General features: G+C 34.1%; 1 protein-coding gene across 2 annotated transcripts in view; it reads right to left on the reverse strand.

The window, feature by feature from the left end:
• Positions 1 to 14,765, reverse strand: part of LOC129236822 (serine/threonine-protein phosphatase 4 regulatory subunit 2) — a 38,011-nt gene that overhangs the window by 5,330 nt on the left and 17,916 nt on the right. For both annotated transcript variants that reach the window (XM_054871067.1, XM_054871068.1), the window contains exon 3: positions 1,510 to 1,698. In XM_054871067.1, the coding sequence (XP_054727042.1) occupies positions 1,510 to 1,698 (189 nt within the window). The remainder of the gene's footprint in view (positions 1 to 1,509; positions 1,699 to 14,765) is intronic.

The following is a 14,765-nucleotide window of genomic DNA, read 5'->3' on the forward strand; positions in this document are numbered from 1 at the left end:
ACCATATAAAATCTTATTGCTGCTATCAATCTAATGCCCCAATTGACATAAGAGTCTTACTCAAATATTTCCCCGATATTTTCTGCCACAACAAACAACTGGTTTTGAACGACCTTCCTGGAATTCATCAGTGAGCGAACAACGACCACGAGAAAATTCATAGTACCAGCTTTTCACGGTGCTAAAGAATGGTGCTTGCTAACCGTGTAGTGATTTCAGTTCATCGAAGTATTCTAGCCCGGCTAATCCATGTCCAAAATGGTGAAAAATAATCCTACAAAAATGTTCACGGTTTAGTTCCATTTATTTGCCCAGAAATATTTTCAAAGCCACTGTAAACAACACTAATGTGGCGCACACATCAAAATGCTCTGAGTTCATGTACGGTAAAATGTGTCAAGTTTTCCAATGGAAACGCTAGATGGCGCCTGACAAGACTAAAAGTGCCCAAGACCGGAAATATTAAATAAATATTACTAAAAAAGTAGTATTTGTGTGTATGTAAAACTTTTTCGATGACGAATTTGCCAAAACTTACTTCACTTATTTCCTTTATTTACGTCATGAAAGTTATTTTAAAACAAACAATATAACTTTTTAAATTCCCAAAAAAAAAGAAACTTTTTCTTATTTGCTTTTGACCATTAAATAAGAATTCAAAGAACAAAGAAAATAACAGACAAATTTTTTTTTTCAACTAAGGGTGGCTTGAGAATTGTAGAGTTAACCGAAGGTTTCTCAGCACTTTCAGCGCATTTTTAACTGAACAATATTTCCGAAGCCGGTGAGTAACAAATCACCGAACGGCCCAACCGATCGTTATATAAATTTGTTTTAAACATATTTGTGGTGAATTTGTTGCTCACTTGGAATTTGTAGTACATTTCTTTTAGAATAGAAAAATTAACGATTTTTAGTGAAATAAATTACAATTACTTTGAGCCAACAAATTTTAAAAATCCAATTTTAATTTTCCTAAAGTCGCATCGTCGGTTTAAGAGAGTATGGTTTTTCTTTTTTTAACTAATTCCGTCGATTTCTCTTTTTCAAGTGATGCAATAAGGACGTACTTTACGCCCTGAAAAGCACATTTTTTCTGGCGCTCTACGAGATTGGCTGTAAATCGGTTATTTGACACTCTTCACTATTTAAAATTACTATACTTTCATGAGAACTGAGAAACAATGACAATAAGGAACAAACAAACAGAAAAGGTTTTCTCTTGTCCTTCCGAGTGTGTCAAACATCTTAACCTAACTCACCAGAAAATATTTCTTTTACCACGAATTTAGGCAATTTTTACACTTAAAAAAAATAGAAATACAAATATAATATATCCGCGCAGAAGTTGCGTAGCAAAGTCAGCCGCTGTGTTGCCTTATGAAAAAGACTAAACGAACTTCACTTATCGCGAAACCGAGATAACTTATTCAAGTCACCAATATTTATACACTACACTCAACTCAATATTTAATTTTTTTTTTTTTTTTACGTCAAACGAACACTCACCTAAAATGTTCTTTTCGAGAGCGCGCATAAATTTATCAATACGACTGTATTGTTTACGCGGATCAATCAAAAGCTCGCACAAACGTTGAATGGTAAATGGAGCAGCATTGAATAATTCCAGACGCTCCAGCAGCGACGATTTCATGCTCTCATAATTAAAAGGATCAACGTTCGGATAATGAGGAATCTCTGCAAAATAAAAGAGAGAGAAATTTTAATTCATTATTTTTATAAATAGTAGCGCTCGCTTACTTAAAAGAAAAGCACAAAAGATATAAATTCGATTGTACTTCATAAATGAAAATATAAATAAAGGAGAAGGAAGTAAAGAATGAGTGAGCTTGAAAAAAAATTCGCTCTTGTCAAAGCTGATTAAATGCAAATACACACAAACACACAACCCATAGTAAGAGCACTCACACCAATACAAATCAAAGGTTGGTTGGTTGGTTGGTCGATCTGGAGTGAATGCCATTAAGAACAGCTGAAAGAACATCGCATAAAACCACAAACATGTGTGTACAAAAATTACAACAACAACAACCATTATTAAAGCCTGAAAAAAAAGACAAAAAGCGTCAACCGATACCCAAAGAGTTACTATAAAATCTCATGTTGTTGAGTTATATACATATTTTCATGTATGTACAACAAAAAAAAACGCCTCAGGGGGGTTATTGTACTCGAAGTGAGCGATTTAAGGCATAACGTTGCGCGTGTGCACGAGGTATTTAACCGAAGCGAACACCAAAAACCAAAACCGGCAAATGCGCAAAATTAAAACGAACACATGCAAAAAACGAATGACGAGACGCACTAAACGGCAGCCAACCAACCAGTCAGTCAGCCAGTTAGCCAAGAAGACTGTTATGACAAAACAAAAAGGTGCCAGAGAGACATATAAAATGAAAGCTTAAATGATAGCAGACCGGATGGATGGAACTTTGTTCGGTGTGTTGACTGGCTGCTGGGTGCTTTTTTTTTTTTTTGTTTTGCATTGTTTTTGGCAGCATGGGCATGCATACATATATTCGCATAGAGCACGAATAAGCAAACGACACTCACAGAAGGGGGAAATACTCGAGAGCAAATGAGCGCACACTGCCGGCAAGGCAACCAGCAGCAGCAGCAGCAACAACGCCGACGATAAGCATCAATTGGTAGCACGTCACATAGGCAGCCGGTAAATGTGGCAACAACAAATGCACATATATATATGACAATAAATATGAGTATGAGTATGGATACGGGTATGTTTGGTTTGTGAGAGCGCCTACATGGCGTTTATTATAATAGAGCATGAAGAATGAATTTGTCTCGTTCTTGTAGCTCGTTTTTGCAATGATGTTGATACTCATAGCGCCGTCGTGCAATTCCATGCAAATTTTATTATATTTCTTTTGTTTTACTATATGTATTTATTATTTTTATTTATATTGTTTTTTTAATGACCAGTCATACCTACTATACATTTGTACGTAAGTTCATGTAAATGTATGATGACTGGTGGCTGGAGGCGTATAAGTGTGCTGATTTTAAGTGGTTTCGTTATTTCTAGTTTCTGCTTTGCTGTGTCTTCTTACTTTATTTAATTTTACATAGATGCATGCAACAATTGTGCAAAGTTCAAAAAGATAGTAGTTTTAAATGCTGTTTTCTAGTTGTTTTTTGTTTTTTTATTTGTTTGCTATTACAAATTTACCACATGATTCAAGCGTATTGTTTTATACTGAAGTGAGGCCGAGCCTATACAGTTTCACGGCTAAAAAACATAAAAAATATTTCTGCAATATGGAAGAAATTTATAATACTTGAAATGTTTTTTCAATTAATCTCTAACGTTACAGCTCACTTTAATATGCCGATAAACACATTTTGATTCTCTCAGAAAATTGTTCACGTCTCGGACCGATATTTTTGAAGGTTAGTTAATATGCCCTTGACACTTTGCCGTAAAGTTTAAGAAAAACATTAAAGGATACTTTAAAGTAAGAAAGATTTTATCAGCTGGGTTAGTAAAGCTCAATTTATTCGCCATGTGAGAAATCTTTATTCAAATATTTTTTTGCCCAAAGCCTTGATAAATATTTAAAGCCCTTAAATATGAAGTCTTTTCAATTTGAGCCTCCATTGAGAATGCTTTAGGAATCAACGTCTTTGCCAGTACATTAGCATAGGTTAAAGTCTAGTGCGTCATGTTTTTGAGAAAATGAGGGTTAGGTAAAATACCCGGGAGAACATGTGATGGGGCTTTTTCTCTAAGCCATGCCGTGATGGGCATAAACCCCATAATCGTATTCAGCAATACAAAAATACATCGGAAATTAGACACACAAAAAACAGAAAAAAAAAAACAGTAGACCTATAGAATTCCTGAGCCTTTTCACTAGAATAAAAACAAATTCGCACGAAGTGGGAAGAGTAAAGCAAACATTTAAAAATCAATTAAAATTCTTTGTTCTAAATTAAAGTAAGCAAGAAATCGTCATACTTTTACCCGCATCAGTATTAACCAATATTTGTTTTATAGTATTAAAGGAAAAATTTTAATAAAACATACATCTATTTTTTTAATGATAAGATTAAATTTAAGTAAGAAAACTAAAATGGCTCTATTTCTTTTACGTATTTTCTTTCTAAAAATAAAAAAAATCAAGTAAAAAAGATACATCTTTCCCTAATGCTTTGATTTGTTTAATTTTTTGTTAACAAAAATTAAAGAACTCAAAATACAAAGCGCACTTTTGTTCTAATTTAACTATGTAATTTGACAGTCTACTAAAAAATTATTTTATTTGTACCTATTTAAAAAATTTAAATATTTTATTTTCTATTTCTTAGTTTTTTTTGTTAACCAAAATCAGAGAATTCAAAATAAGTTTACAATAGATGCATATTTTTGTTTGTAATTTTAATTATGTATTTTTTTCAGTCTACTAATAGAATTATTTTATTTGTATTTAAAGAAATTTTAATTATTTTCTTTTTATTCATTATTATAAACATTTTTTTCAGCTTACTTTTTAGTCTATTTTGTGTTTTAGTAAAAATATTGCCTATAAATTTGTAATAAATTTTTTAAACTTTCGCAAAAATACAGCCTGTATTTGCTAAAAAAAAACACTTTTTTGATTTAGAAAACGTGTGCCAAATTTGAAAAGAATCGGTTGAATAGTTTCGGAGTTGTGATTGGCACCGACTTTTAAGAAGTCGTTTCGGGAAAAACGCGTTTGAAAAAATGACGCCGACAGCCGAGCCATTGGGAATTGCCAAGCATCTATCGATGCTCCGCATTCGAGGTAGAGTGCCTACAAAGGCTATAACTTTGAGAGTTCTGCTCCGATCCACTTAAAATTTTGACACAACATTCTTCAAATGATTTACTATAAGATGAGTGAAGAAAAAAAAAATACCAGTCTAACGGTTAGACGCGATAGAAGTGAAACCTTCCGTAAAACAAACTGAGAGAGAATGAGACGAAGGCAGCATTAGGAGCGGGATAATTATAGGTTCATTATAATATTGCTATAAAGTTCATCTTTTATTTTCTTCATTTTATTATTATTCATCCTCAATGTTTTCAATTTCAACAAATGATACGAGTGGCTTATGATATATAAAATATGATACAAATGCTTTGGTTTCGATGTTGTCAACATGTCTTTGAAATACCGCGTCAATTGTTGTTTTTGATCGTGTTGTCGATTCAGTGCGATTGTTACACATTTTTAAATTGAATGTTGTATTGAGAACGTCAATTAAAGGAACCGCTGTGTCCAATGCAAAATTTACGTTAAAATCGCCACTTAAAATCATTGGAACTTTATTGTAATCTTTTCGAAGTATCCGCGATACTTCTGGTGTATACTTTATTAAATTTTCGTGAATGAATTCCGTGATGCTATTTATTGATTTTTTTTCTGTCGATATTCACAACACTTTTCTGTATTATTTTTCGGCATAATTGCGGTAAATATTTAAAAATGAAAATATTTACGAATATAAAAATACACACGCGGTTGCTATTATGAGCGTCCCCAGCAAAACCTGCGTGACCGAAACTCTAACACAATTACATTTTTTTGAATGTTACAAACACATATGCACGCAGGTTTTGCTGGGGCGTGACCGAAACTCTAACACAATTACACATATGCACTCGTATTTTTTTGAAAATCGACTTTTTTTTGGTTCTCCGTCACCTTTGGAAAATGTGTAAACAGTAAGCAAACTTTATTCATATATTTTTCCTCATTTTTGCATCAGTAAAATTAAACAAACGCCGTAGCCGAATGGGTTGGTGCGTGACTACTATTCAGAATTCACAGAGAGAACGTCAGTTCGAATCTCGGTGAAAACATCAAAATTAAGGAAAACTATTTTTCTAATAGCGCTCACCCCTCAGCAGGCAATGGCAAAACACCGAGTGTATTTCTGCCATGAAAAAAAGCTCCTCATAAACATATCATAAAATAAAATAAAATAACTGTACAAAAAAATTTTTTTTTCTTGTGATTCGAACCAAGAATTTTGGATCGGAAGCTCACATTGCTAGCCGCTCGGCTATCGCGCCATGCTGTCGGCGCTGGCCTAAAAGTTATTTAGTTCGTCGCTACGTTTATATGTAATATTCGTAGCCAAGAGTGTCGCTTTTTTCGTTTCACTTTTTCTCAAATCACTCCCAACGATTCTAAAGAAATTTTCACTTCAAAAATTTCGATTTTGTGACTCTACCCCACTGTTTGTTTCGAATCTACAATTTTTTCGAACGAAAAGTCTTTGGGGAATTTTTTATGCTGTTCCAACAACTAAACTAAAGGAGCTGATTTGAGAAGATTTTTAAGACCATTTCAAACCATGGAGAATTCCCATGGGTCGGCGCATGTATGTACAAATATGTCAATATGCAATCAAAACAAAATGAAATATTATACATATACCATCAGTCACGTTATTTCATAGCCATACCTCCTACATATTGATATGATTAAAAATTTAATTTTGAGTTACACTAATTCATCGACATTTTCAAATTCCTTCATTTTTATGAAAAGTTCAAAGAAATCTACATCTCTTTTAGGTATTCTCTCACCTCCAATTTTTTCTGAATTGAGTGTCATTGCGAAAAGAGAATACAACTCGGCATACAAATGCATGCGAAGATGGGGAGATTAAGGGCACAAAATGAACAAAACAAATTGAAGTTCCAGCCGGTTTTGGCCAGCTGCAAGCACGTAATAACTTATGTACATATGTATGTACTTGTCGTCAGACAACATCTACGCCACGTAAATACAAACACAGCAATATTTGCTTACTTCACTGTGTATGCATTTAATAGTATTATGTTGTTGTTGCTATGCGCCAGAGTGTGAGAAAAGCTATGCTTGAGCTCAGATGCACCAACAATAAAGGCTGTTGCAAAGAAATAATTATTAAAACAACAACAACAATATCAAATTATATATGTTATATATATACCATATGTAGAGTACAAAACGTCTGAGGAGACGGCCGCATTGTTGGCCATTTATTCCTGTGCTGCTGTTAAATTGGGGTATTCACATATAAACATGCACATACATGCATTGTTCTCATGGTGCTGCGCATATGTGTGTGTTTGAAGGCACACAAAATCCATTAAAAGGCCGGTAACCGAAAATTTTCAAAAAAGAAGAGCAAAAAATAAATCCAACAACAATGGCTGTCAAAGCGGCGGCGGCAGCAGCAGCGGTACCAATTATAACAACAGTTGCAATGACTATAACAAAAAGAAAAATCATTCAAGGAGGAGAAGCACGTAAATACAATGGGAAAGACATACATTCACACATCCATAAATAAAGATGTATGTACATACATATGCATATGTACGTAGCCATGTACCTTGCGAGTAGTTACCTACATATTTACTTTGCTCAGTCAATTTAAGTTGAAAATGAAAACCGGCAAAATCTAAACGTCAACTTATAACAACAACAACCAGCAGCAATACCAACAATCAAATCACTGGCAACGCAGCAACAGCAGCAGCGAACCAAAAAAAGTGCAAATCCATTAAGGCGCATGGCGACGTTAGCAAAGTAAGGCTCGCAGACCAAGCAGCAAGAACAACAACAATGATAAGGTAAAATTTAGTAGAAAAAACAAAAACTAACGAGACCAAGCACAACTCCAGTGGCTGAGAGCCGGCAATCGGCCTGCTGAGCATGAATCCGTAGTATTACCACCCCACTGTTTTTTTTTTCTGTGCTGCGATTGCCTACTGCTTTTGCCTTTTTTTTCATTAAGCAGTCTATGCAGAGCATGTGCTTCGTAATTGTTGTTGTTGTTGTTGCGCTTGTTGGCTTTTAATGTCCACGGTGGTTATCGCTGTATGCATGCATACTTAAACATACATATGACGATGTATACAGGGTGGTCCAAATAAAAACTGTGTTTAGTCATAAGTGTATAAATAATTATGTTTTTAGCCGTCTCGGCGATGTCAATAAGCCACTTAGGAGCTATTTAATTTTATATTTAAAATGTTCTTTTGTGAAATGTACTGAAGGATGGATTTTATGCTAATATTTTAGACATGATTTTGAGGCTTAATGGACCAAGTTATGCATGAGGAAGGGTCAGAAACGAAGAAAGGAAAATTTGATTTAAAGGATTACAAAGCCAACTGCGACTGCCAGCCACACATAAGGAAATCGATTTCAGTCCAAAAAAACTGTTTGCTCTTTTAGGTTAGATTTAGGGCCTGTTTTTCAGTTCAACAAGTTCTTCTTTCCAGGTAAACTAAGATTGAACGCTCATTTTTGCAGGATTAAGTTGGGTTGAAAAATTCACCACAGTTAAAATAGCACCGAAAAAGAGTTAAATAGAGTTAAATCGAGGGGAGCTTTTTCATGACAGAAATATGCTCGGAGGTTTGCTATTCCCTGTCGAGGGGTGACCGCTACTAGAAAAAAACTCTTTCTAACATTTTGCTGTTTCATGCACGGAGATACGCACCTACACACTCCCGAATGGTAGTCACGTGCCAACCATTCGGCTACGGCGACCGTAATACTATTCTTACATTTCCTTAAACTATCCCGAGTTTTTGGCGATATCAATGAGCCCCTTCAGCGAGTCTGTGGCTGGAGTGTCCAAATTTTCAAAGAGTCTTCTCACTGAAATCTGAACCGCATTCTTTGAAGTGCGAGCATTCACACAGAAAGTGGTAAATACACTCTACCTCTTCCTCTTCTTTACAGCTCCTAACAGAAAATGTTATGAGGGGCGGGTCATGTGACCAATAATCCAGTACATCATTCGTTTTTCCGTGAGAGGTCGTATGTTTGCATTTGTCAGTCAATTAGAAATCCTGGGAGGAGCCAAGAACAAAAAGCTGCCATACCGCCAAATCCGAAAAAAAAAAATATTTCTGCTAATTTATTTCTTAAAATAATTATTTTTTCTTTCATTAATTTCTTTTCTTCAAACAAAAACTTATATTTGATCATCCTTTGTATTCTACGAATGTCCGTCTAAGCGAGCCTGCTGGTATGAGAAAGCGCCTCCTCACAACGACCACTACGACTGCTACTGGCTGCTGACTACTGCTTGTGTTGTAGTTGCTGCGCTTGGTTAATGCAGTCGTATATATTTTTTATTTGATTATTATTTTTGTTGAGTACTGTTGTGTTCTTGTTGTTCTTGTTGGCATTAAGACCTAAAAATAGTACCCAGTTTTTTGCCATTTGTATTAGTGTTGCTGACGATCAAAGCAGAAAATTTAGCAAAAGCAGAAAAAAGTTCACTTCACCTCCATATTCCTATTCCTTATTATTTTTTGCTTGCTGCGCAGTCGTTTTCAACAAAGATTCTTTATATTTTCGGTTCTCGTTTTATTATAATTTTCATTTTGCTCACTAGCTAAGCATTTAACTTCTGGCATTTTTAAGCCGTCGCGCTTTCAACAGCAGTAAAAAGCAAAAAGCAGGAGCAGTAGAAAAGGTAAAATGTGTAAATGAAAATTAACAAAAAAAAAATATATATAAGTAATTGAAGTTTAACAAAAGATGCGAATGAACGCATTTAAACGAGCCGACTACGAGCACTGACTCTGGTATGGGACGACTTTGAATTCAGACTTGAAAAACTTGGAATTTGCCAACTAAAAGTCTTTGCTGCTACTTTGCTTTTATGGGTTTCTTTCATTGTACTCACTTAGCTTTGAGTTTTATTACTTTGTTTTTTTTTTTTTTTTTTTAATTTTATTGTATGTACTTAGTTTCTTTTTATTATTTTTATGGTAACTGGGCTTTTTTGATTTTTTCCAGTTAAAAATTTTCAGAGATGATGGAAGCAGGACTTGACATTGTGATTTATGGTGTATGAAGCTAGTGGAAATATTAACCGTAAAGTAATCAAGAAGGAGATGAACCAAGTGGTGAAATATGACGACGGGCAGCTGTTAATGTTGCAACAACCACAAGCAAGAATTGTAGAAAATGCCACTCAGGCTGCAAACTGTCCATTGCACTCTGAGACTTATTTGAAACTACTCGATCTAATAATAAACCGGAGGATATTATTGAATATCTTCGTATCCAATGCTAGCGAAATATGAACTGCATGCAGAGACTTGAAACATGAAAGATTACTAACCAACAATCTCCAAGTTGTCTGAACAATAACTGCCGTTTTGTTATTGTAAAGTCATTACAAAGCCCCCGAGAAGTGTTCGCATCGAGGTCAAATAGAAGACAAAATGTTTTTTTTAAAGGAGAGACACCGACACATTTTAATTATGTTCCGCAGATTTCCCCAAAATATATTTCAGAATTGCAACTACTACAAATCTATCAAGTATTATTATCGATAAGACCAGACCATAAGACATATCGGTAATGTAAGACTATTAAGACCAGATACGTTATAGAAATAAAGTTCCAGCGGGCATGCAAAAAGTATACCAGTTGTATACAAAGATGATAAATTACTCTCCGCAGCAAAATAGTGAGAGTATCTTCGACTGCCACGCCATTGGGGCTCGGCAGCAGAATTTCACCCGTTCATTTCACTCTTATTCACATACTCATCCAATCAATCGTTGTTCAGACGACAACGAAGAAATATGAGTGGGTGCTGCGTTGATCTTCTTTGTATATCACCAACACAATCTCAGGATTTTCGTCAACAAAAAACTGTAATAACGCCGGTTACGTCAGCATACAAACTGTTTCCTGCAAAACCACTGAGAGCCGGTTAACGGTCTGATGTTGTCCTCTGCATTTTGTACATCGTGAAATGGGCATATACTATTGAGAGTTTTCCATTTTAAAATCGAAAAATATATACTCAGATCAGTCACGTCATGGAGTATTTTAGGTGTATTCCGAACCGATGCTGCTGCTTCCATGACGGTTGTGGAACAAATTTTTTTCACGACAGTACAGCAGCCATGAATTCGAATTTATATACAGGGTTGGCCATATTAAACTGACCCATGTGATTATTAAAAAAATATGGAAAAAGAAACATTTTTTTGTGTTTCATTGTGAAAAACATTTAATTTAGTTCAAGGAGATTCGTTTACATCACTTTTTGAATATGATATCGCGCAAGTGGTCGCCCTTAGCTCATATAGCGTAATGTGCCCGTTTTTCGGCGTTTTCCATAGTTTTGGCCAGCGTCTCGGCCGATATGGCGGCTATTTCCCGTCGGATATTGGCCTTAAGTGCGCCTAGTGTCTTTGGCTTGTTGACGTAAACCTTAGATTTCAAATTACAGTAAAAAGTTATAGGGTTACTCAATGGGTCAGTTTAATATGGCCAACCCTGTATATCCGACTAAGGACAGCCACTTAAGCAGCACTTCTTATAGTCCAGTCAAAAGAGGATTTAACTTCGTAATTTTAGGAGTATGCGAGTTTATGGTTTTATTATGTAAAGCCCATCACTGTGAACTTAAGTTTGAGTTTTCGGGGTCGGGGTCGGGGGTTGTGTCCCGCGGCCGCCATCTTGGAAATAAGGGTGCAACTGGTTTTTTGCGATTATCTCGTGAATTTCGAAAGTTACGAAAATTTTGTAAAATACTTTTTTGTAGATAATAATATTATCTACAACTTTCATTCAAAACGTTTTATTGTAAAATTAATAATAAAAAAGTTATAAACAAAATTACGCGAAAAATTAAGGGATGCATTGTTTTAAAGCGTAATATCTTTTTTTTATTGATTTTATGGAAAATATACATCAGAGCTTTTTTATAGAGCATTCTTTTGTGAACATTTTTGTCTAAAAGTTTTTTCCGCTATCTTTATTTAGTCGTATGATTTTGAGCTGCTAAGCGGAGCAACCAATACATTAGCGAAGCGCGTACATGATTACACAGGCCGACAAAATTTAACCAACATTCAGACCCAGAAACCAGACTATATATTTCCAAAGGTTTATGATGCGCTAAATCCAAATCCTGCCTCAGAATTGCTCTATCAGCTCTGGTTTTCGAGATATCCTAACCTAAAAGTGCAAAAAACACCGTTTTTGCCCATATTTGAGGTTATGTATCCTTGCAGATGTTTTCTTTCACCAAAATTAAAGGATGGCATCTTTAAATACAATCCTTATTTTTTCAAATGGCGTTTTGTTTGCTCAAATATCATTTTTTTTTCGCAGAGATATCGCATTTTGAAATTTTCATGTTTCGAAATTTTCCTACACCTGAAAATCGATTAAGATAACATAGACATGATATATTCGATTACTAATTTTCTTGAATTGAGTCTTATTTTTCTTAAAATTTTGTCTCACACCATAAGTGTCCTGACTCACCACATCCCTACACTATCTAACCTTTGGGTACCGAGTCACACACAGCCCTAACCCCTAGAAACCACCCCTATCATACCGCGAGCAGGCTTTCCCACAAACTCCAAATTTACATACTATTAATCCATATATTTCAGGCCCTCAAACCCAAGAAAATTAGTAAGCGACTATATCATGTCTATGTTATCTTAATCGATTTTCAGGTGTAGGAAAATTTCGAAACATGAAAATTTCAAAATGCGATATCTCTGCGAAAAAAAATGATATTTGAGCAAACAAAACGCCATTTGAAAAAAGAAGGATTGTATTTAAAGATGCCATCCTTTAATTTTGGTGAAAGAAAACATCTGCAAGGCTACATAACCTCAAATATGGGCAAAAATGGTGTTTTTTGCACTTTTAGGTTAGGATATCTCGAAAACCAGAGCTGATAGAGCAATTCTGAGGCAGGATTTGGATTTAGCGCATCATAAACCTTTGGAAATATATAGTCTGGTTTCTGGGTCTGAATGTTGGTTAAATTTTGTCGGCCTGTGTAATCATGTACGCGCTTCGCTAATGTATTGGTTGCTCCGCTTAGCAGCTCAAAATCATACGACTAAATAAAGATAGCAGAAAAAACTTTTAGACAAAAATGTTCACAAAAGAATGCTCTATAAAAAAGCTCTGATGTATATTTTCCGTAAAATCAATAAAAAAAAGATATTACGCTTTAAAACAATGCATCCCTTAATTTTTCGCGTAATTTTGTTTATAACTTTTTTATTATTAATTTTACAATAAAACGTTTTGAATGAAAGTTGTAGATAATATTATTATCTACAAAAAAGTATTTTACAAAATTTTCGTAACTTTCGAAATTCACGAGATAATCGCAAAAAACCAGTTGCACCCTTATTTCCAAGATGGCGGCCGCGGGACACAACCCCCGACCCCGACCCCGAAAACTCAAATTTAAGTTCACAGTGATGGGTTTTACATAATAAAACCATAAACTCGCATACTCCTAAAATTACGAAGTTGGCTATTTTTTTCGTCTCTTTTGACTGGACTATTAAAACATATGGCGAATGTTTTCGGCGTTTACAACAACATGCACGGAGTGAATTATTTTTAAGACCAGTCCCTCTAATCTAACCTGACCTAGATCTTTGAAAATGCGGAATTCGCGCTTTAATTTTTAATTTCTGATTCTTTTTCCTGTTTTGAGGGTTAAATCGTTTACTTCTTAAACTTTTTAAGGGCAATCCCAGAACTGATTCTAAAAATTCATAACATTCAATGTAACTAACATTCAGAAAATTTTAACATTTTTGCAAGGTCTTCTGAAAATTTCTTCAATAATTTTTTAATTTATTTTTTTTTCATTATACACCGGTGTTTAAAATATAGCAGCGCGGCAAATAGCAAAGTTTTAACTATTTATTTTATTTTTTTTTATTATTATAAATTTTTTAATTTTTTTTTATTTGACTTTTTTGTTATTTTCTCACTTATTTTTTACTTAATTTTTTATTTTAATCTTTTTAATTTTTTTTATTTTTTATTTAATTTTTTATCTAATTTGTCTTTTGTATTTCATTTTTTTATTTAATGTTTTTTTTTTGTATTTATTTTTTTATTTCTTATTTAATTTTGTGTTACATTTTATTTAAATTTATTTAATTTTTTTATTTCATATTTATTTATTTTTTATATATTTTATATCTATTTTTTATTTATTTTATGTTTGATTTTATTTTTTATTCCATTTTTTTTTTTAATTTAATTTTTTCCTACTTTTTAATTAATTTTTTCTTGGTTGGTTGGTTTAAGGGTGACCCCGCATCGGAGTGCCACATAGACCGCAAGTTGGGTCCGTTGTGTTGCCCTAGAGCTCATTATGTTATATGACTTCCCCACCTAACCGAGATTTTTATTGTAGATTTTGGTCAAAGATATTAATTCGTTTCGAAAATTTGATGAGAGATTCGATTTTCAGGTTCGAGAGTACTGAAAGATTGTCAATTGTTGGAGAGCCTAGAAGAGCGAGTCGACTTCTGGCTAGACCGGGACAACTGCACAGCAAATGTCTGCTCGATACTTCCTCATCTTCGTCCTCGCAGTATCTGCACAGGTCGTTTTGAGGAACCCCGAGCCGACGTGCGTGAGTGCCCAAAAGGCAGTGGCCGGTGATAAGAGATATTATATGCCTTAGTTCGTGTTTCGAAAGACTTATAAGGGTTTTTGTCTGTTTCAGATTGTAGGATGGCCAGATTTGACTGGTCTAATTTGTTCTTACTTTTTATTTAATTTTTCTTACTTTTTATTTAATTTTTTTTTTCATTTTTTTTTTTTTCATTTTATTTTTTTAATTTTATTTATTTTATTTTTAATTTCTTTTCCGTAATTCTTTTTATTTTTTCATTAATTTTTTAATTTTTCGTTAATTTTTTAATTTCTTATTTA

Source organism: Anastrepha obliqua, chromosome 2 (assembly GCF_027943255.1).
Source record: "Anastrepha obliqua isolate idAnaObli1 chromosome 2, idAnaObli1_1.0, whole genome shotgun sequence".
In the NCBI taxonomy this organism is placed as follows: Eukaryota; Metazoa; Arthropoda; class Insecta; order Diptera; family Tephritidae; genus Anastrepha; species Anastrepha obliqua.